At 36.5% G+C, this 21,404-nt stretch overlaps 1 protein-coding gene and 1 pseudogene across 4 annotated transcripts in view; one reads left to right on the top strand and one right to left on the bottom strand.

Annotated features, from left to right (window-relative positions):
• The window catches only part of TTC17 (tetratricopeptide repeat domain 17), a 125,899-nt gene that overhangs the window by 90,371 nt on the left and 14,124 nt on the right, over positions 1–21,404 (bottom strand). For 3 of the 4 annotated variants that reach the window (XM_012790672.3, XM_012790645.3, XM_076002020.1), the window contains exons 2-8: positions 15,388–15,477; positions 10,402–10,571; positions 9,623–9,734; positions 8,941–9,072; positions 1,697–1,806; positions 952–1,096; positions 358–497 (exon numbers count right to left, since the gene is read on the bottom strand). In XM_012790672.3, coding sequence (XP_012646126.1) covers positions 358–497; positions 952–1,096; positions 1,697–1,806; positions 8,941–9,072; positions 9,623–9,734; positions 10,402–10,571; positions 15,388–15,477 — 899 coding nt within the window. The remainder of the gene's footprint in view (positions 1–357; positions 498–951; positions 1,097–1,696; positions 1,807–8,940; positions 9,073–9,622; positions 9,735–10,401; positions 10,572–15,387; positions 15,478–21,404) is intronic. The other variant, XM_076002019.1, reaches the window with a different exon arrangement.
• LOC142870791 (uncharacterized) lies at positions 3,684–3,730 on the top strand (annotated as a pseudogene).

Genomic DNA, 21,404 nt, shown 5'->3' on the forward strand with positions numbered 1-21,404 from the left:
TTCAGGCTGATTTCGAACTCCTGACCACGAGCAATCCGCCCGCCTCAGTCTCCCAGAGTGCTAGGATTATAGGCGTGAGCCACAGCGCCTGGCCAAAACTGTAAAGATTTAAATGACAGCTATTACTGTGAATAGTTCCCTGGAGGAAGTCCTGGAATCCATGCTATTGAAGATAAGTCTTCTACACAACCACTAAATTATGCTAAACCACCAGGACTTGGAGAAAATGGATGGTATTTATAATAGTGAAGAGGTTTCTTTCTTAATTCCAATGACCAAATTAACACTGATACCACCCTACACAAATCTAAGATTCCATGGTACTAGTGCTTCAGTGAAATTTTTTCTCTCAATTACCTATGTTGAGCCTCTAATTTCTGCTCGAGTTTTTGCTGACACAGGACAGCATGCTTCCTCTTTATAGCTTGCTCAAACCCAGGTTTGGCCTGCAAAGCATGGTCATAACAGAGCACTGAGTGGTTATACTCCCCAAGCATCTGAAGAGACAAAAACAAACACACACATATACACACACATAGGAGAAAGTAACGTTAGCCATGCCTGGTTGCATCTGTCCAAACCCCGTAATGATTTCTGAGATCACACCTACATATTACTCTACAGTGAACATTATTATATAATCAGTGGCTGAATTCTCACAACAGGATGGCTTGCTATCCTGTTGGATGGTTTAGTTGGAAGTTATTGCTATCCTTAAGAGGTGTACCCTGTAGAAGTTAAAATTCCAATCAATTCAATTATTTTTCTTTTTTGTCAAGAGGCTAGAACAATGACAACATATTATTGTGTTGAGGGTTTTTCTTCCAAATTTCTTCATTTCCATTGTTAAGAACAAAGGAGGAAGGGAAAAAAGTAGCATTCTATTAAGAAAATTAAAAAAAGAAGAAAGTAGCAACCGATATGGCTCATGAAACAAAAAGTAGTATTTACTGCATATATATTCCCCAAAGTGTAATAGCTAGTGAAGAAGTCACTGTCATCCAAAGCTGCATGGACCACAACAGCAGCATCAGCAGAGAAGTGTGCTCTGTGTAGAACATTTGCCAAATTGACCAGGGCAATGTCTTTATTGTGCCTAAAAGAGGAGAGATGTAACTATATGTTAGGAAAGAAGCATGTGCTCCGTGAATATATATAACTACTTGACAAGGAAAAATGACATTCAAAATTGCTATGCTTAGGAAAATAACTCTGAGTATACTTACAGGTGGAGAAAATAATTTAAAATAATCATAATGTTTCATTTTAAAATTATTGGTGGTTCTTAATCTGATAGCTACAAATTTTGCCATAAAAGTAAGGTCTGCCAGACACTTTATGATTTTAAAATTTATTTAGGGTTTATATTTGCTTTAAGAAAAGTTAAACTTAATTTATGACAATTCCTCCAGTCAAGGTCCTTGTATTCAAGTTTCAAGTGAATCACAGAGCATCTACATTATATATATCTATATTTTTTCTTAATGGAAATGAAAAGTTTATTATACAATTATCACTGAACTTTTTGACATCTGTGATTTTTTTGTGATGGAACTAATTTCTTTGAACAAGGATGGAGGAGAATGCAAGTATAATGCAAAGCTGCTCTTATTGTTTTCTTATGTACTGTTTCTTTAACAGACCTGAGGAATGTGGAAAGTCAGGAAAATCAGGTCCAGGAGAGGAGGAATCTTACCTGGAAGAGAAGTGAAGCGCTCGCATGGCACATTCCACTACCTGATATGGCTCATTCTTTATTCTCCAGTAAAATGAAGCCATGTTATACAGTACCCATGAGGAAGAGTTCTAGAGATGAAACAAAGTGACAATCAAACATAACTCAACACAGTTTCTTTAACTAGGAATGCTCAAAAGGAGCACTTTCAATACTCTGGCTCTTCTGAAATTCAAGATGAAGAAGATCAAGACTACTGATAATAATGATAAATCAGAGGACAAAGTACAAATAAACTACACCTGTCAAAAGAATTTCCTAATCATCAGTTGAGCATGTGCATTAGGGTATGATCTTCCTATAGAGACCACCCAACTCCAGGCTACCATTCCAAGGTAGAAATAAAGCTGAAAAATCCACCAAGTAGCTACAAACTTGTTGGGTCCTATTTTAGGACATCAGAAATTAAGACATCTACTTAGAAATCCCAGTACCTCCAACATGAAATTCTTAAAATTGACATTTTATAAACTTTGCTAATTATGTAATACCTCAGTGAAAGTACAAACTTAAGCAAATGACTGGCTTATGCTTTTGTTATAGATGAATTTGTATTTGTCATTTTCTCATTTGTGTTTAGAATCTAATTCAACCATTCAAGCTATTAAAAACTACATTCTGGGATGGTCGTGTTGGATCATGCCTGTAATCCTAGCACTCTGGGAGGATGAGGCGGGAGGATTGCTTGAGCTCAGGAATTCGAAGCAAGAATGAGATCTCGACTCTACAAAAAATAGAAAAATTAGCCTGGTGTGGTGGTGCATGCCTGTAGTTCCAGCTCCTCATGAGGCTGAGGCAGGAGAAGAACTTGAGCTCAGGAGTTTGAGGTTGCAGTGAGCTGTGATGACGCCACTGCACTCTAGCCTGGGTGACAGAGTGAGACAATCTCAAAAAAAAAAAAAAAGAAACAAAAAGAATGGTTTTGAAATTATTTTTACATCTTTTTAAATAGATTTTTATAGTCTGAATATTTTATAAGAACCAATTATTTTAAAAATAGTTATTTTACATAGTCAAAAATAGTTTAAATTTAGTTAAATATGGTTTAAAATAGTTATTTTAAAAATAGTTATTTTTAAGATGAAAATAAGTACAATCTTACATTATTTATCCTTAAGTATTCTATTTTCAAGAAAAGTATGTGATTCTTGAGTGATGCAATTATGAACTAAAATAAAATCTAAGGCTCACTTCTCACTGGCTGACTGAATGGAGCCCCTTTTGGCCAAAGGAATATCCTAAAACTAAATTGCCTGCCAGAAGGAAGGAGGACAGATATGCCTCATTATGTTCCCCTCTCTTCTTGGGGACATCCTTTGGAACCCATTAACAGGCTTAAGGGTATTCAAGACAAACCTGCAAGTCCTCAGTTTACACAACAAATATATGTTTGGTGGCTTGTCTCTGATAAACAGCTCCTTATGTTAAAACATTCCAAGCCTTTAGACAAGCTTCATGTCTTTAACCAATTACAAGGCAAAGAATCTTTAAACCTACCTATAACCTGTAACACCCCCCGCTCCCCACTTCCAGATGTCCCACCTTTTTGGGCCAAACCAATGTATGCTCCCATGTATAGCTTTAACCCCTGTCTCCCTGAAATGTATAAAACCAAACTGTAACCCAACAACAGGGAGTCCACTTAATCAAGGCTTCTTGGGCATGGTTCCGGGTCATGATCCTCAAATTTGGCTCAGAATAAATCTCTTTAAAATTATTTTACAGAGTTTGGCTTTTTTTCCATTAACACAATTAAAGATTTTAGCACCATGTGCATGCCAACTTCTACTACTTGAAAAGTTGGTTAAGGGATAGTACATTCTTTTACAACTGACTTGTGACTAAGGTTTTAGTCTTCTTTTCAATAGTCTTTTGAGAAAGTTTTTTTTCAAATCACCAATGCTTTAAAGAAAAATCTTTCCATAAGATTTCTTATAAAGTCTCCTCCAAGTATTATAGCTCTTTGAGAATTTGTCTAGCAGCTTAAAAAACAAAACAAAACAAAACACCTCCAAATCTGTAAATGTTTGAATGTTACTGTTAATTGTTCCCTTCTTCCTTTGAACACCTTTTCTCTTGGTTCTTAAGGATACCACATTCTCCAGGACACTGTGTGTGGTCTTTTTTGCCTGCTAAATGTGGGATTACCCCAGGACTCATATTGGCTTCTTCTCAAATGTCACTTTTCCAGCAGATGGCTTTATCCAGTATCATGGCTTCATATAATCCCATTTCTTTTTTTCTTTGTTTTAGAGACAGGGTCTCACTCTGTCACCCAGGCTGCACTGCCTTTTTAACAATTATGCTCTATGTATACACCAAGATCTAACTTCTCCTGGAATTCTAGACTCACATAGGTATTTCAACTTAATACAGCCAAAACAGAACTCTATTTTCTTTTCTCCGACCCCAACCCTGCTCCTCCTTCAAGGTGCTCAGGTTGAAAATTTAGGAGTTATCCTTGATTCCTCTTTTGTCCTTATTCCCCACATCTAACTTATTAAGCTTCTAAACTTCTAAACATATCCTGTAATGGTTCAAGTCTCTCCATTTCCATTACTAACCATTTCTAGTGTAAACCATCTTCATCTCTCTCTTGAACTATTGCAACAGCCTTCTAACTGGTCTATTTCCAGTTTTGACTTGTTCAGTGACTTCTCCATTTAGTGAGTGATCTTTTAAAAATAATAATTGCATTACATTGCTTCTCTGCTCTAGCTTCTCAGCACACTTGGAGTAAGAATCACAGTCCTTAATCTGGCTTTCAGAGCCCTGTGTAATATGGTGCTGGCCTGCTTCTCTGGCATCATTCCCTACCATGTCCCTCCTGCTTGCCAGGCTCCAGCCATATTGGCCTGAATTTGGTTATATGTCATCTGTTATGAACTGAATGTTTGTTTTGCCCACACCCTGAATTCATATGTTGAAGCGTTAAAGGGCCTGTGAAGAGAGGTCATAGGGGTTGGGGCCCAAATTTAATAGGGTTTGTGAACTAAAATAAAATCTTAAAACTCTCCCTCAGCTGACTAAAAGGACCACCTCTTGGCCAAGGGGACCTCCAAAACACCCTAAAGCTGAGTTACTGGCCATGAAAAGAGAGGTCAGACTCATCTCATCATGTCCCCTTTTCCTTCTTGGAGATGTCCTTAGTAACTCAATAACTGGCCTAAGAATATACAAGACAAAGCTTAAGTCATACCTATAGGTCATTAGTTACTTAACAGAGCGCTTGAGTCTGAACATATATCCAGTGGTTTGTCTCTGATCAGCAGACTTCCTTACCTTAAAACATTCCAAGCCTTTAGACAAAACTTCATTTCTTCAACAAATTACAAATCAATGAGTCTTTAAACCCACCTATAACCTATAAGCCCCTGAGCTTTGATATGTCTCACCTTTTCAGGCCAAACCAATGTATGCCTTCCATATATTGATTTATGACTTTACATGTAATTCCTGTCTCCCTAAAACATATAAAAGCAAACGGTAACCCAACCAGAGCAAGTCTACTTGCTCAAGGCTTCTTGGGCATGGCTCTAGGCCATGGTCCTCAAATTTGACTCAGAATAAACCTCTTTAATTATTTTACAGTTTGGCTTCTTTTCAGTTGACAGGTTGGTGCCCTTATAAGAGGAAAAGACAGAGATCTCTCTCTTCATGCATGCACACAGGAGAGGCCATGTGAGGACACAGAAAGAAAGTGGTTGTGTAACAGAGGTAATAGCTTGAAAAAACCAAAAATGTTCTATGTGCTGTCTCTTTAAAACCTCCCTAATTCTTTTGGGAATGAAAACCCTCATCCCTAACCAAGACTAGCAATCAGAGGGGCAGGGGAGTATTCTTTGTTCTTTGTACTACAGGAAATGGCTCAACAGAATTGTCTGGGCAGAGGTCACAAGATAGTCTTCCCTGGAGATGGCGTCAATCAGGACCATCAACTATACCTAAATAGCAATAGCCTGAAGCTGAAAACCCTCCCTTTGAAAGCTCTGTATTTCTGCTTATAGTGAGGACTATGGCACATTGAGACAAGAGTCTTTAGCCTCCTCATTTGCTGGTAAATTAATAAATCTCCCCTTTCTTTTCCTCAAACCACCTGTCCTTTTTCTAATGAGGCCTTGGGGACAAGTGCCAAACTTTCAGTAACAGTTGTCTGCAAGCCAGGAAGAAAGCCCTCACTAGGAACCGAATTGCTGGCACCTTGATCTTGGATTTCTCAGCCTCCAAATAAATATCTGTTGTTTAAGCCACCAAGTGTGTGGTATAGATAAATGTATATCTGGTCTTTGCCTCTATTTCCTGACAAACATTTCCTAAAACCTCTGGAATCACAGGAGCAATAAGAGTGTTTTAGTATGCTAATGACATGACTGGTAGCTGGTAAACCACAGATAGCTTTAGAACCTGTGCTGGTCCCAGAAAAAAGAAGGTATTAGTAGAAAATTGGAACTTTCAGCCATGCTCTTCCTCCAACTACCACTCCCTGCCTTCTGGGGAAAAGAGAGACTAGAGATCAAGTTAATCACTAATGGCCAATAATGTAATCAATCATGCTACTTAGTAAGACCTCCATTAAAAAATCTAAATGACAGTATTTGGAGAGCTTCTGGGTTGGAGAGCATTAAGGTGCTAGGAGGAAAGTGTGCCTAGGGAAAACATAGAGACTCTGTGCACCCTTCCCCCCATACCTTGTCCTATGCATATTTTCATTTGACTGCTCCTGAACCGTATCCTTTAATAAGTCAATAATAATAACTGCTTCCTGAGTTCTGTGAGCTGTTCTAGAAAATTATTGAACTTGAGGAGAGAGTGATGGGAACCCCGACTTTATAGCTGGTTGGTTGGTGGCCTTGACTTGTAATTGACATCTGAAGTGGGGGTAGTCTTGTTGGACTCAGTCCTTAACCTTTGCACTAACTTTAGGTAGTCACTGTCAGAAGTGAAGTGTACACACAGTTGGTGCCAGGAGAATTGATTGGTGTTAGGAAAAAAACCCCATGCATTTGTTGTCAGAAGTGTTTTGAGTGGAAATAGTCTAGAGTGTATTTTGTTATAGTAGCCCAAACACACTAATATACAACCCAAGCTCATTCAGTCTTCAGGGCCTTTGCCTTGGCTTAGAATGCTCTTCTCTGATCTCTGAAGTTTGGTTCCTCCCTGTCATTCAGGTATCAACTTAAATTTTACCTTTCCAGAGAGGTTAACCTTGACTGCTTAATCTAATGTGCGTACCCAGTTACCCACTACTTTAATTTTCTATAGAGCACTTACCACTATGGTCTACTCTCAACTATTCTGTGAAGGATATTGTAAAATCCTGGGCCAGTTTTCCCTTATCAAGTTCTCGAATGCAAATGTTTTACATTACCTTCAGAAAAACAAGATGCAGATGGTAACTTAGCTATAAAGATAATGATATAATGCATTTGAAAGTCAAACTCTTTTCTTACTATTATCTCAGAATTCCTCCCTCAATACACAGAGCTATGTATTTCAACAAACTGTATACAAATGTTGCAATTACACACCTTACTTTATACCACTATAATTAATACCGCTTAGAAACTAACCTGCATTTTATGATACTCCTTAGGCATAAAGAAGAGCAAAAACCATTTTCTAAATTCCTACATGTCATACTGAATGACAGATACATTTAAATTCTTGGATCTTGTTATATAATTCCCTATTTCATTTTTTTTAAAGTGGATGTTTCTTTAAAAGAAAATTATAGAAGAGGCGCGGGTGGCTCACGCCTGTAATCCTAGCACTTTGGGAGGCCGAGGCGGGTGGATTGCTTGAGGTCAGGAGTTGGAAACCAGCCTGAGCAAGAGTGAGACCCCGTCTCTACTATAAATAGAAAGAAATTAATTGGCCAACTGATATATATAGAACAAATTAGCCGGACATGGTGGCGCATGCCTGTAGTCCCAGCTACTCGGGAGGCTGAGGCAGGAGGATCGCTTGAGCCCAGGAGTTTGAGGTTGCTGTGAGCTAGGCTAATGCCACTGCACTCACTCTAGCCTGGGCAACCAAGCCAGACTCTGTCTCAAAAAAAAAAAAAGAAAATTATAGAAGAGTTGCTGGGCACAGTGGCTCATGCCTGTAATCCTAGCACTTCGGGAAGCCAAGGCAGAAGGATTGCTTAAGGCCAGCCTGAACAAGAGCAAGACCCCATCTCTACAAAAAACAGAAAGATTAGTCGGATGTGGTGGCCAGTGCTTGTATTCCTGGCCCCTTGGAAGGTTGACGCAGGAGGATCACTTGAGCTCAGAGGGATCACAGTGAGCTATGATGACACCACTGCACTCTAGCCCAGGTAACAGAATAGATCCTGACCCAAAACAAAAAGAAAGAAAATTATAGAAGATTTTGTTTTGTTGGTGGTGATTCTTTCTCTGGTTCAGAGAACAGTGATAATCTATGTGTAGATATACCAAAGCCTCTAAAATGTTAAATCTTTTTACACACTATATATATAACCTAGCCTATAAGCCCTATTGGTTATATTAGTTTATGTTAGGCAGAGATCAAATCTGCAGATGGCAAATACAGGCCAAGAGGGCAGTTCCTAGGGGTAGGGAAGCTGGGGACCAATCAGGGGAAGGGACTGCAGGAAAACACAGAACACCTGACAATCGGGTATATAGATCATCTGGTAACATCCCACACTTCTTGTAAGCCCTCCCCAATATCAGGCCAATAAAAAGAAGCCACCTAGGAGTCCTTAACATCTTTCTCCACTTGTAGAGACTGACCCCTTCCTCCCTCTGGAATGTATTTTCACTTTGTGTAGCTTCCTTCTTTTCTACAATTGTGCAGCTTTCTTTTTTCTTCCTTCTTTTCTACAATGAAAGCTGTTTATGTGGAACCACTTCCTGTCTATGTTCACTCCACTGCACTAGCCCTGCTTGCAATTCTTCCAAGCAAGGAGGCAAAGAACCAGGACATTTCTCTTTCAAAAAATAGTTTATATTTTGTTTTTCATGAATTAGTTTAAATAAAACTTTTCACTGTCTCTTCCTGGCATACAGGACTAGTTTCTCCATGTTTCTCCCTAGCGTCAAACTATACAATCTATATTAATGTAATAATAATTTTAAATCATCCTCTGGACAAAAACAAGCTAGGCAGATATTTTCTGAGAGAAAAATATCTTGTGTTGACACAGAGCCTCCTGGCTCTCTAAGTCACTGATGACTTACCTTCTGCAGGCCTTCATGAATGAGGTGACCTATGTCATCTATACTTCTTCCTAACCTTTTAGATAAATATGTGAAGATTGGATCTTCTTTAGGTAATAGAGGTGCAGAAAGATTAACTCTCTCTTGTACACCCTGAAGAGAAGAAAAAGGTTGAAAAAAAAAATAGTCAAAGGATATAAAAAATCACAAGTAATTCAGTATCTTGTAGTATTTATTTTGAAGAAATTTCAAGAAATAGATGATTGTAGGGCAGGTGCAGTGGCTTATGCCTGTAATCCTAGCACTCTGGAGGCAGAGGCAGGAGGATTACTTGACGTCAGGAGTTCAAGACCAGTTTGAGCAAGAGCGAGATCCCATTTCTACTAAGAATAGATAAATTAGCTAGGTGTCATGGCGTGTGCCTATAGTCCCAGCTACTTGGGAGGCTGAGGCAGGAGGATCACTTGAGCCCAGGAGTTTGAGGTTGCAGTGAGCTATGATAATGCCACTGTATTCTAGCCGGGAAGACAGAGCAAGACTATCTCAAAAAAAAAAAAAAAAAAAGAAAGAAATAGATGTTTGTAAAATTATAAAACTATCTGGGAGGGCAGAAGAAAGAAAAATAGTTTTTATAAGTGAGAGACCAAATGAAAAAAATGCAAACACAAAAGCACTCCCTTCCCCCACAAAGTTCTCTACTTACTCGCAAGTGCTGAAAAGCATGTATACTATATGGTAGTTCTAGAATTTTAGTACAATCAGGTTGCTCAGGGTCTGGAGGAACAGGAGATTCTGTGTCTATATAATCTTCAGGGCTAAAATCAAGCAGCAAGAAGCAATGAATGAATGAAAGGTGAGATAAAAACACTTCAAGAAATGTCAAATTTTCCCCATAATTCTCATAGCAGTTCAACTTTGCAAACAGTATTAGTCAACTTCATACTTTTTCACATGGGTGCCACTGACAGTCCAACATTTTGGGAGTTCAATTTAAAGGGAGTAAGTTAAGAATTAGAGGGAAAATAGTAAGTAGGTCACAGAATGTTAAGATTGTGGACTTTAAAAAAACTAATATAACTCTGCTAAGTTGTTTCTAAAAATGTTAAACGAATTTATACTTCCATTGACAGCCTCTTTACATTTTTACTAGTTACTGATTTGTTTTTCCCAACTTGGCAGATAAAAACTATCTAAATGTTTTAATTTGTACCATTTTGAGAAATTCTTTTTCCACATGTTTCTTGGCCATCTGTAGTTTGTTGTTTTTCTTTACTAAAAATTATTCAATTTTCTACTGTGATGTTAAATATTTTAATTGATTTCTAAGAATTTTATATATAGTACGTATTTTGAATTTTTGAATTCCAATAAACTCATCTGTGCTTGAAGCTTATTCTTATTACAGAAATAATTTCTTACTGATTTGACAAAGGTTTGTTTGGGGGAAAAACAATTTTATTTTTCAAAAGGGAATCTCTTTACCTGATGTCTTTGCTCTCCAGAGTTATGTATGTGCCATCATACAGATCCAGGTCCCCTAAGGGCACCTTAGCTTTGATGCAGTCTGGATCTTCTTTATTATGTCTCTGTTCCAGTCCTGTGTCTCTGTCCTCATTTTCTTCTATGTGAATTTTTTGAGCAACCAATTGTTTCTGTTGAGAAGAAAATAAAAATAGAATGGATTCTTCTAATATTTCAGTCCAAATACCAATGAAGTGAAAGAATTTAATGATTTCTAAAAAAAAGTCAGAGGATACTCTCTGAAGGAAGACAAGGATTCTCAAAATGCCTTTAGTTAATTTACTCAACATGCATGAGCTTCTCTAAAAAGATGTCCACATACAGAAAGTAATAGAACACAATATCTATCATATTGGCACACAGATGCCTTCATAATATGATTTCTGACTACCCATGAAGCACATGTGCCAACTTCCCTGATAAAGAATGGCTCTGCAATTAAAACTTCCTTGAATTGTCCCAAACCCACCAGGTTGTTTCAGTCCTTCAAGATAGAAAGCATGATGTTACTGCTACCTGGATGTTCCAGGTAAATTCTTCACACTTATAAAATATATATTTTTTCAAACATACAGAGGAATAACATACATATTCATGTTTCTACACCTACACTTATAATAAGCTAGCATTTTATCTTACTTGCTTCAGTATTTTTTTAAAAGGACAAAAAAAATAGTTAATGAAAGCTCTTCTTTACTGGCTTCTAAATCCCTAATTTACCAAAGTTACCACTATCCTGAATCTATGTATCATTTCCATGTATATTTTTATAAAATATTACCATAGTACTCTTACTATCTTAGAATATTACTTTCAGGCCAGGTGCAGTGGCTCGTACCTAATTCTAGCACCCTGGGAGGCAAAGGCCTGAGAATTGCTTGAGGCCAGGAGTTCATAACCAGCCTGGGCAAAAGCAAGACCCCATCTGTACAAAAAATAGAAAACTTAACTGCGTGTGCTGGCACACACCTGTAGTCCGAGCTACTCAAGAGGCTGAGGCAGGAGAATTGCTTGAACCCAAGAATTTGAGGGTACCATGAGCTATGATAATACTACTGCACTCTAGCCTGGGCAAGAGTGAGACTCTGTCTCCAAAACAAAACAAAACAAAGCAAAACAAAAAAAACTTTCATTATGTAAGTATGTACCCAAAATCAACATATAACATTACTTTTCAAATTTTAAAATTTTATATACATGGTATCATACTGTATGTATCACTCTTCCACCTTCATTTTTTTAAAACTTAATATGTATTATGTTTTTGAGATCTACATCACATAGTTCTAAATTGATTTTAGTGGATGTAAAAAATGTATTTATCCATTTTCCTGTAAACATTTAGGATGCTTAATGTTTTTGCTAGTAAAAATGCTATAATATTCTTATAAATGTCTCATGTGCATATGTGTAAAAGCTCTAGCAAGGGTAGAAACACGGGGTCACATGGGATACATGTTTTCAGTTTATTTAGATACTGTCAACTGCTCTTCAGAGTGCTTACAACAATTAGAATCCTACCAGTAGATCATACCTATATCCCCCTCAATCTTAACAACATTTGGTTTTATCGTATTTTTATGTCAATCTGTTGAGTATGAAACATTATCTTATTATAATTATTGTGGTAGACTGTATTATTGTGATAGACTATACATTCACAAATATCATTTGTGAATCATCTGTACACTCACAAGTATCATTCACAAATATCCTTTCCCTCCTTACAAGAAGATCATACATCACTGTTCTGCTGGACTCAGCCTTGGGCAATATGACTTGCTTTGGCCAATGTAATATGAGAAGTTTCACGTGACCCTTTTATAGGGAAGGTTTTTTAGAGCCAGTGTATACTTCACCATGTTCTTTCTTTTCCCTCTGCTACTGAGAATGACAATATTAAAGAGAGTGGCTGCTCTGTCCTGGGTCCTGACTTAAGGATCAGAGTGACATGGTACAGATCCCAGACAGAGCCCCAGATAATCATTTAGCATGACCTTATTGTTTGGCTATTAAGATTTTTGGGGCTGTAACTAAAGGGGACAGATTTTATGATCTGTTTCCAATTATTCGTTCTTTCCACACCCTTTTCCTGTAGGTATACTACTCTGTCCCTACTGACTTCAGGCATGACCACGTGACTTACTTTGGTCACTAGAATGTGAGCAGCGATGATACATGTTCCTTTTCAGTAGAAACTTTAACCTGGCTTATATTGTTTTGTTATTCTTCCTTAAACCTCCACCTCAGCACTGACATTTTAGGACTATTTGTTGCCAACACAAAAGTTGACTAATATGCTGTAACAAAATGTATACTATATCAACTAATATAATCATAAGATTGAACATATTTTCATATGTTTATGAGATATTTTATGAACTGACTGTTCAAGTCTGCCCATTTTTTCCCTAGGTTTTCTTTTTTTAGAAAATTGATTTATAGAAATGTATTGAAAGAATAATTCTGTAAACTTATCCTCTATCAGTTATATGCATTGCAAATATCTTCTTTCAGCTTATAGCTTATCTTTTAATTTTGTTCACAGTATGATTTGCTGAAGAGAAGCTTTTAAAGTGGGCATTTTTATCAACTATTTTCTTAATTGTGCTTTCTGTTTAAGAAATCCTTCCCAACCTTGAGGTCATAATTTTATCAATCTATAATCATGTATTATATAATGATGCTTTGGTCAACAAAAGATCCCACATGTATAATGATGATCCTGTATTAGATTATACAGATTATAATACCATATTTTTACTGTACATTTTCTATGCTCAGATACACAAATACTCACCATTGTGTTATAATTGCCTATATTATTCACTATAGTAATATGCTATACAGGTTTGTAGCCTAGAAGCAATAGACTTTATCATATAGCCGAGGTGTGTAGCATGCTATACCATTTAGGTTTGTGTAAATATACTCTATGATGTTCCCATAATGACAAAATCACCTAACACCACATTTCTTAGAATGTATCCCTATCATTAAGCAAGACATGGCTATTCAATCTATCCATCCATTTTTTTTATTTAGTAAAAATTTTCACTTTTCATATTCAGATTTTTAAACTGAATAGGAAATTATTTTTGTGTATTGAAAGGTAAGACTGTCTGCTGGGCATAGTGGCTCATGCCTGTAATACTAGATATGGGTGTTGGGAAGCCAAGGTGAGAGGATCACTTGAGTTTGAGACCAGCGTAGATGAGATCCCACCACTATAAAAAAAATGTAATAATCAGCCGAATGTGGCTGTGCACTCCTGTAGTCCTAGCCACTCAGAAAGTTGAGGCGGGAGGATCATGTGAGCTCAGGAATTCAAGGTTATAATGAGCTATAATCATACCACTGTACTTCAGCCTGGGTGACAGAGCAAAATCTTGGCTCGCAAATAAATAAATAAATAAATAAAATGAGAATGATTTTTATGATTCCTTCTTGTTTTTAAGCACTCTTATTTTACTCTTACTACTCTTATTATTCTCAATAATTTCCTAAGTCTCATTTTGCAATTTGGTTTACTTTTTCTACAACTTATAGTTCCCTTAAAATTTGGATTCAGTTTACCCTGTAATTTTTTTTTTTTTTTTTTTGAGACAGAGTCTCGCTTTGTTGCCCAGGCTAGAGTGAGTGCCGTGGCGTCAGCCTAGCTCACAGCAACCTCAAACTCCTGGGCTCGAGTGATCCTTCTGCCTCAGCCTCCCAGGTAGCTGGGACTACAGGCATGCGCCACCATGCCCGGTTAATTTTTTATATATATATCAGTTGGCCAATTAATTTCTTTCTATTTATAGTAGAGACGGGGTCTCGCTCTTGCTCAGGCTGGTTTTGAACTCCTGACCTTGAGCAATCCGCCCGCCTCGGCCTCCCAAGAGCTAGAATTACAGGCGTGAGCCACAGCGCCCGGCCTACCCTGTAATTTTTAACCAGAGATTTTATGAGGAAAAATACTAGTTATTCAAATAACTCCTACTGTTTGCTATTAAGTAAAATCGGTTTATAGAAATCAATGATAGTGAAAGGTTAAACTATACTTGATTTGTTTATTAAACAAAAAGGTCAGATTTTATTAGCACTAATAAGTTTCAAGGTTGCAATTTACAAAGTGATTAATGCTTTTCATCTTAAGCATAAGAAGACATGTAAATGAGCAAAACTCTAGTTTTTACCACTTGGGAATGAAAAAAATTACATATTTTAGGCTATTAAAAACCTTTCTTCCTTTTCATATTTTACCCAAATTCTTTTCTAAGAACATTCTCAGAGATTATATTCTTTTCATAATTGATGAAAAAACTTAAACATAGAAACTCTGTTCAAGGATAAGTGAGTTAAGAGTCAGGCATATACCCAAGCCAGGTAGTCTGTTTCTCTTACTGTTGTTCAAATATCACTTTCATAAGATGGTTTTTTTTTTTTTTTTTTTTTTTTGAGACAGAGTCTCGCTTTGTTGCCTAGGCTAGAGTGAGTGCAATGGCGTCAGCCTAGCTCACAGCAACCTCAAACTCCTGGGCTCAAGCGATCCTTCTGTCTCAGCCTCCCAAGTAGCTGGGACTACAGGCATGAGCCACCATGCCCGGCTAATTTTTTTTTTTTTATATATATATATTAGTTGGCCAATTAGTTTCTTTCTATTTATAGTAGAGACGGGGTCTCGCTCTTGCTCAGGCTGGTTTCGAACTCCCGACCTCGAGCAATCCACCCGCCTAGGCCTCCCAGAGAGCTAGGATTACAGGCGTGAGCCACCGCGCCCGGCTTCATAAGATGGTTTTAAAAAAACAACAAAAACAAAAACAACATGATCTAAAGGTAGTATGTTTCTGCAGAAGTCAGAAGAATCAGGCTTAAGAAATAATATGCTTTAGCTTTTTTTAAACACAATAGAAAGTGTGAAATGCGACAAGTTTCAGCTGCATTTCATGTGCCCAGTTGTCTCACCTCCAATTCTTTGAGGTAGTTAACTGTTGTTTCTTGTCTCATTAATATGACTAGGTCATGAGGATGCTTCAAGTTCATTGGTGAATCCACCTGCAAGCAAGGAAGTGACAAATAAATAAATAAAGCTCTTATTTCATTAATGTTTGGATTAATAAAGTCCGTTTTAACATGTCTTAAATTATTGTTCAATTACTATTAAATCAGTGTTAGTTGCTCAGTAAAACTTCAGGGGTATTTTAAAGTGATCACATGTAAATTTTAACAAAGGAAACAACAAGTTCAATAGCTGTCTCTTGAACTACAACTTGAAAGAACAAGCATTTGAAGTAAATATTCTGACTTGAAAGATCATATAAGAAATACACAACAAAGTGACTATAATCAACAATAAATTAGGATAGATTTAAAAATAACTAAAAGAGTAGAACTGTAATGTTCCTATCAATAACACAAAGAAATGTTAAATGCCTGAGGTGATGGATACCTCAATAACCCTGATTTAATGCACACTGTATGCTTGTACCAAAACATCACATGCATCCTATAAAAATATATAACTATTATGTACCCATAATAATTAAAAATAATTTTTTTAAATAAATAAATATTGCTTATTTAATAGCACCCATGATAACTATGAAAAAAGTATTCAAGAAGAGAAGTATTTGGAAATGTGGCTCACGCCTGTAATCCTAGCACTCTGAGAGGCCGAGGTGGGCAGACCGCTCGAGGTCTGGAATTTGAAACCAGCCTGAGCAAGAGCGAGACCCGGGTCTCTACTATAAATAGAAATTAATTGGCCAACTAATATATATAGAAAAAAAAAATTAGCCGGGCATGGTGGCGCATGCCTGTAGTCCCAGCTACTCGGGAGGCTAAGGCAGCAGGATTGCTTGAGCTCAGGAGTTTGAGGTTGCTGTGAGCTAGGCTGATGCCATGGCACTTACTCTAGCTTGGGCACCAAAGCGAGAGACTGTCTCCAAAAAAAAAAAGAAGTATTTTGAAATGAATGATAAAGTAACTTCCTTAAAAGATGTTACATGCTTGTAATAATAATAAAAAAAAAAGGAGTTGTCTTGTTTTGATAGCACATTTCATACCTGAATAGGTTTGGAAGCAATAAAAGGAAAATATTAAAAGCACCTATTGTTGAAGGCTATTTGCAGAAACTATAAATCAAAGATAATATAACCTTGAGATTTATTACTTATAGCTTGTGTTCTCTGGATCAATAGATCAAGCAACTATGTTGTTAAAGATGTAGGAAAAACAAATGCTCATATACTGGTAGCAGGCTCACAAATTTTTGTTTTTAATGTTTGGAGTATCATTTGACAACATATATCAAAATGTTAAAAGTACATAACCTTTGACTTAGCAAAACAACTGTAGGAAACTATCCTATAGAGACACAGACACACACACAGACAGACACACACACGTGTATGAAGTATCCTCATGACAACATTTTTAGCGACCAAAAAAAAAAGCCACCAATAAAGGAAAGGCCCATTGTCCAGTGGAATGGGATACAGGAGAAAATGTAAAAGCTCTAGCCAATAACCAGAGTGTAAAAAAGCTTTATATAAGGAAGCCAAAGAAAGTCTGCTTGCTTTGGCGAGCCCTCAAGAGGTAGCTATTTAGTACGTAACTCTACAGGTGTTTTTAAACAAGGTTTTTATTTTTAAAAAAATTAGGGGAGGGGAAAGGAATGTGGAATATTATATGACATTCTCATTCCAAAATACCTAACCAGTCTGTTTACCTGATATTTAGAGAATTGCAAGAATGAAAGAATAAGATAAATGAAGATTCATATAGACAACTATTTTTTTTCCTTTTTTTTTTATTTCGGCATATTATGGGGGTACAGATTTGAAGGTTTCAATAAATGCCCATTGCCCCCTTCCCCCCCCAAGTCTGAGTCTACAGCATGACCATCCCCCAGATGGTGCACATCTCACTCATTATGTATGTATATACCCGCCCCCCTCCCCCCTCCTACCTGCCCAATACCCTATTACTGTAGTACCTATGTGTCCACTTAGGTGCTGCTCAATTAATACCAATTTGCTGATGAGTATATGTGGTGCTTGTTTTTCCATTCTTGGGAAGCTTTACTTAGTAGTATGGGTTCCAGCTCTAACCAGGAAAATATAAGATATGCTATATCACTGTTGTTTCTTAGAGCTGAATAGTACTCCATGGTATACATATACCACATTTTATTAATCCATTCTTGGATTGATGGGCACTTGGGCTGTTTCCACAACCTTGCAATTATGAATTGTGCTGCTATAAACATTCGAGTGCAGGTTAGACAACTATTTAAAGTATAATCTTAATTTTAAATTTAAAAATTACTAGATAACCAGTGTTTTATCATATTTGGATAGCATGGGTTTGGCCAACACTCAATTGTGAGGAAGTACTTTTTATTTTCTTGAAGCTTTTAGTTCAGCAAAAACATAGCAGCTAGAGTAGGTATAAAGATAATATTATTAGCAGAAGGAAGGGAGTCTCCTGACAGTTGTCTTTCTTTTTTTGAGGTGACAGCAAATGGCATGGATTTTAGCCAGATAAAGGTTGGCTATAGAAGACTTATAGCCTCACGCTATAGACTTATATCCTGACATGGATTTTTACTGAGGCATCTTCAAGTTCTTAAAATTTTAAGATGTTGTAATTATCTTTGGAAAATGCCAATTTGAATTTTTTTCCCCTCAAATACCTCTCTTCCTTGTAAGATTATGAAAGAAGGTATGTTTGATAACTTTGTTATACAGTAACAACTTTATAATATATAAACAACTTTGTAATACAGTTATGTTCAACATAACATTTCAGTGACAGACAATTATGATGTGGTTCCTTCTATAAGATTATAATACTATATTCTGATTGTACCTTTTCTATGTCTAGATATGTTTAGATACACAAATACCATTATGTTATAACTGCCTATAGTATTCAGTACAGTAACATGCTGTACAGGTTTATAGACTAGGTGTGTAGTAGGCTATCCCATCTAGGTTTGTGTAAGTTTAGTCTATGATGTCTGCACAAGGATAAAAATGCCTAACCATGCATTTCTCAGAACCCGTCCTTGTCGATAAGCAACACATGACAGTATTTCAACTAATAAATATTTATTAAGCCAGGACCACTATTAGTCACTATCTGGAGCCTCCTATGTCATATACTATGTGTAAAGGAATGGTAATAGGGTTTCGAATTCCTTAGCATTTAGAACAGAATGCTGTAAGCCAACGAATAAAAAGTGACAGGAATGAGAGGTAGGTTAAAAAGGACATAATACACACACAAAATCTCTAAGCATTTTATCACTTTTTCACAAGGGACAAACCACCTTATAAACTTCCATTGCTGCACAGCACAATAAATGATGCTCATAATGACCTGGACCATAAATAAAAAGTAGATTTTTATTTACTTTATTTAATAAGGTAAATAAATTATGAAATATATTTTAGAGCAAAATTTAAACATTTGAACTTCAAGGAAAACCTGACCAAGTATTTGGAAATTAGGCTGCATGGAATTCTATTATTGGGAATGATTCATTCTCTAAGAGTTCCAGGTAAACAAAGTTTCTATAGCAACTTATTTTAATAAAGAAAATGACAGGCTGAGCGTATAATCCCAGCACTTTGGGAGGTCAAGGTGGGAGGATCGCTTGCAGCCATAAGTTCAAGACCAGCCTGGTCAACAAAGCGAGATCCTGGCTTCACAAATGAAAAAAAAAAATTAGCTAGGGCTGGAGGTATGCACCTCTAGTCCTAGATGCTTGTGAAGCTTAGGTAGGAGGATATCTTTGCTTGTGCCCAGGAATTTGAGACTGCAGTGAGCTATGATTGCACCACTGAAATCAAGCCTGGGTGACAGAGTCAGATCCTGTCTCTAAAATATAAATTAAAAAAAAAAAAAAAAAGACAAGACAAAAAAATGACACACCATACAAAGCAATTTGATTTTTTTTTCCCTCTGACTATGTTACATAAGTACAGGTTGAGTATTCCTGATCTTGAAATCTAAAATCAGAAATGCTTCAAATCCTAAACTTTTTGAGTACTAACATGACACACAAAAGAAATGCTCATTGGAGAATTTTGAATTTTGGATTTTTGGATTAAGGATACTCAATCTGTACATGTATCCAATTATATATAACAAGAGTAAATATTTTACTCATATCAAGTTCATTTGTACATATTTCATTTGTTGCTTTATCTAATTAACCAAGATATAGTTAATATCTACACCTCCAATCTGGAGCCCCATCTCAACAAATTTAGTAAATTCACATGGTAACATATTACAAGTATTACTATATGAGGGTAATTACTGCATTTACCAAGTCAGATAAAGGGTGAACATTTTAAACTTAAAATAACCAATCTAAAGGTATAAACAGTTTTGATGTTCTATAAAAACAAGTTTGAGTCATTTTTCAATGGTCCTTTATGACAGGAAATTGAACATTTCTATTGTAACATTAATTCAAACTCTCACATACAACTTATTCTTCACATACACTGAACATATTTACATGTTTTTAAAATGGTATTCATATGAGTACATGAAAGCAACACAAGAAACTCACTCTTCTCCCAATAGAAGTTTGAAACTGATGAATGAAATCTTATATTATGCAAATCAGATGCTTTTTCAATAAGGAAGGGGATTATAGATTCTGGAGAGTGAAAACTACAAACACCCCCTAAAAGGAACCATTTCAGATTTTACATAGAGTTAAAATCTTAGAGGTTTTGAAGATTTTAGGTTTATTTCATATTGTATTCATATTTAAATAATCTAAAATTCTGAATAAAAGATTAAAATTATTTTGTCCTTAGTTTCTAACTTAAGGGGCAATTTTTTAAAATGTTTATGGTATAAGATTTCATTCATCATTATGCTTTGAGCAAAGGCCAAAAGACTTGGCTCCAGTGATACTTTTTTTGTGAAGCCATCTTTTTCTTTAGCTCCCACAGTACTTTATACACACTTCTGTAATAGCATTTATTACACTGTTTAATTACTATATGTCTGTCACTCCAAAAAAATTCTATGTATTCCTCTTTCCACCCTCAGTATGTAGCATGCTTTCAGATACATGTCAGGCACTTAATACATTGTTGATTGATGCATGACAGTGTCTGCTGCCACATTTGTTGGATATTCCATCTCCATCTGCTAAGGCATTACCATTCACTGATAACTACCTAGAAAAGGAGGTAAAGTGGCTTAGCCAACAGGGAGCAGAAACAAAATACATCTTTGATTGGCCTTTGGCTAGCTATGTGACTTATAATATAACAAACTAGTACATGTAAGTTTCCCTGAGTTCTGTTAGCCACTCTAGCAAATTAATCAAACCCAAAGAGGCTATTGTGGGGAACCCAACTTGAAGCTGGTCAGTCAGAAGTTCTGGAGGCCCAGGTCTTTGAAGTGGGGTGGATGTCTAAAGGGTGGGGTGGAGCTTGTGGGACTGAGCTCTCCACCTGTGGGGTCTGGTGCTATCTCCAGGTAGACAGTGCCAGACTTGAACTGGAGGAAACCTAGCTGGTATCAGCTGCTGAACTAATTGCTTGCTTCTTGTGGGGAAGAGATACCCACACATCTGGTATTAGAAGCATGTTAAAGAGTATAGAGGGAGAAAATGAGTTGTTTTTTCCACTCACATCTCTTTATCTGACAGCTTCTGTATCGTATTTTAAGAATGTGGTTTCTAGTTGGTGAGACTCTGGGTGATTATCCTCTTTTTGTTTACTTCTGTTTTCTGACATTTTCTATAGTATTACTTAAATTTATCAAGTGTTTTTTTTTTAAAGGGTTTCTTTTTTTTGTGCTATTTACAGGTCATCTTGTTAACATGAAACATTAGAGGACTATGCAACACATTTTATTTATTTAAACAGTAATGACACATATAATTTCAGGTCTCAGGAACAATCTTGTAGCTTTCCCTCATGTATGTACAGAGATACAATCCC

Source organism: Microcebus murinus, chromosome 4, assembly GCF_040939455.1.
Source record: "Microcebus murinus isolate Inina chromosome 4, M.murinus_Inina_mat1.0, whole genome shotgun sequence".
In the NCBI taxonomy this organism is placed as follows: domain Eukaryota; kingdom Metazoa; phylum Chordata; class Mammalia; order Primates; family Cheirogaleidae; genus Microcebus; species Microcebus murinus.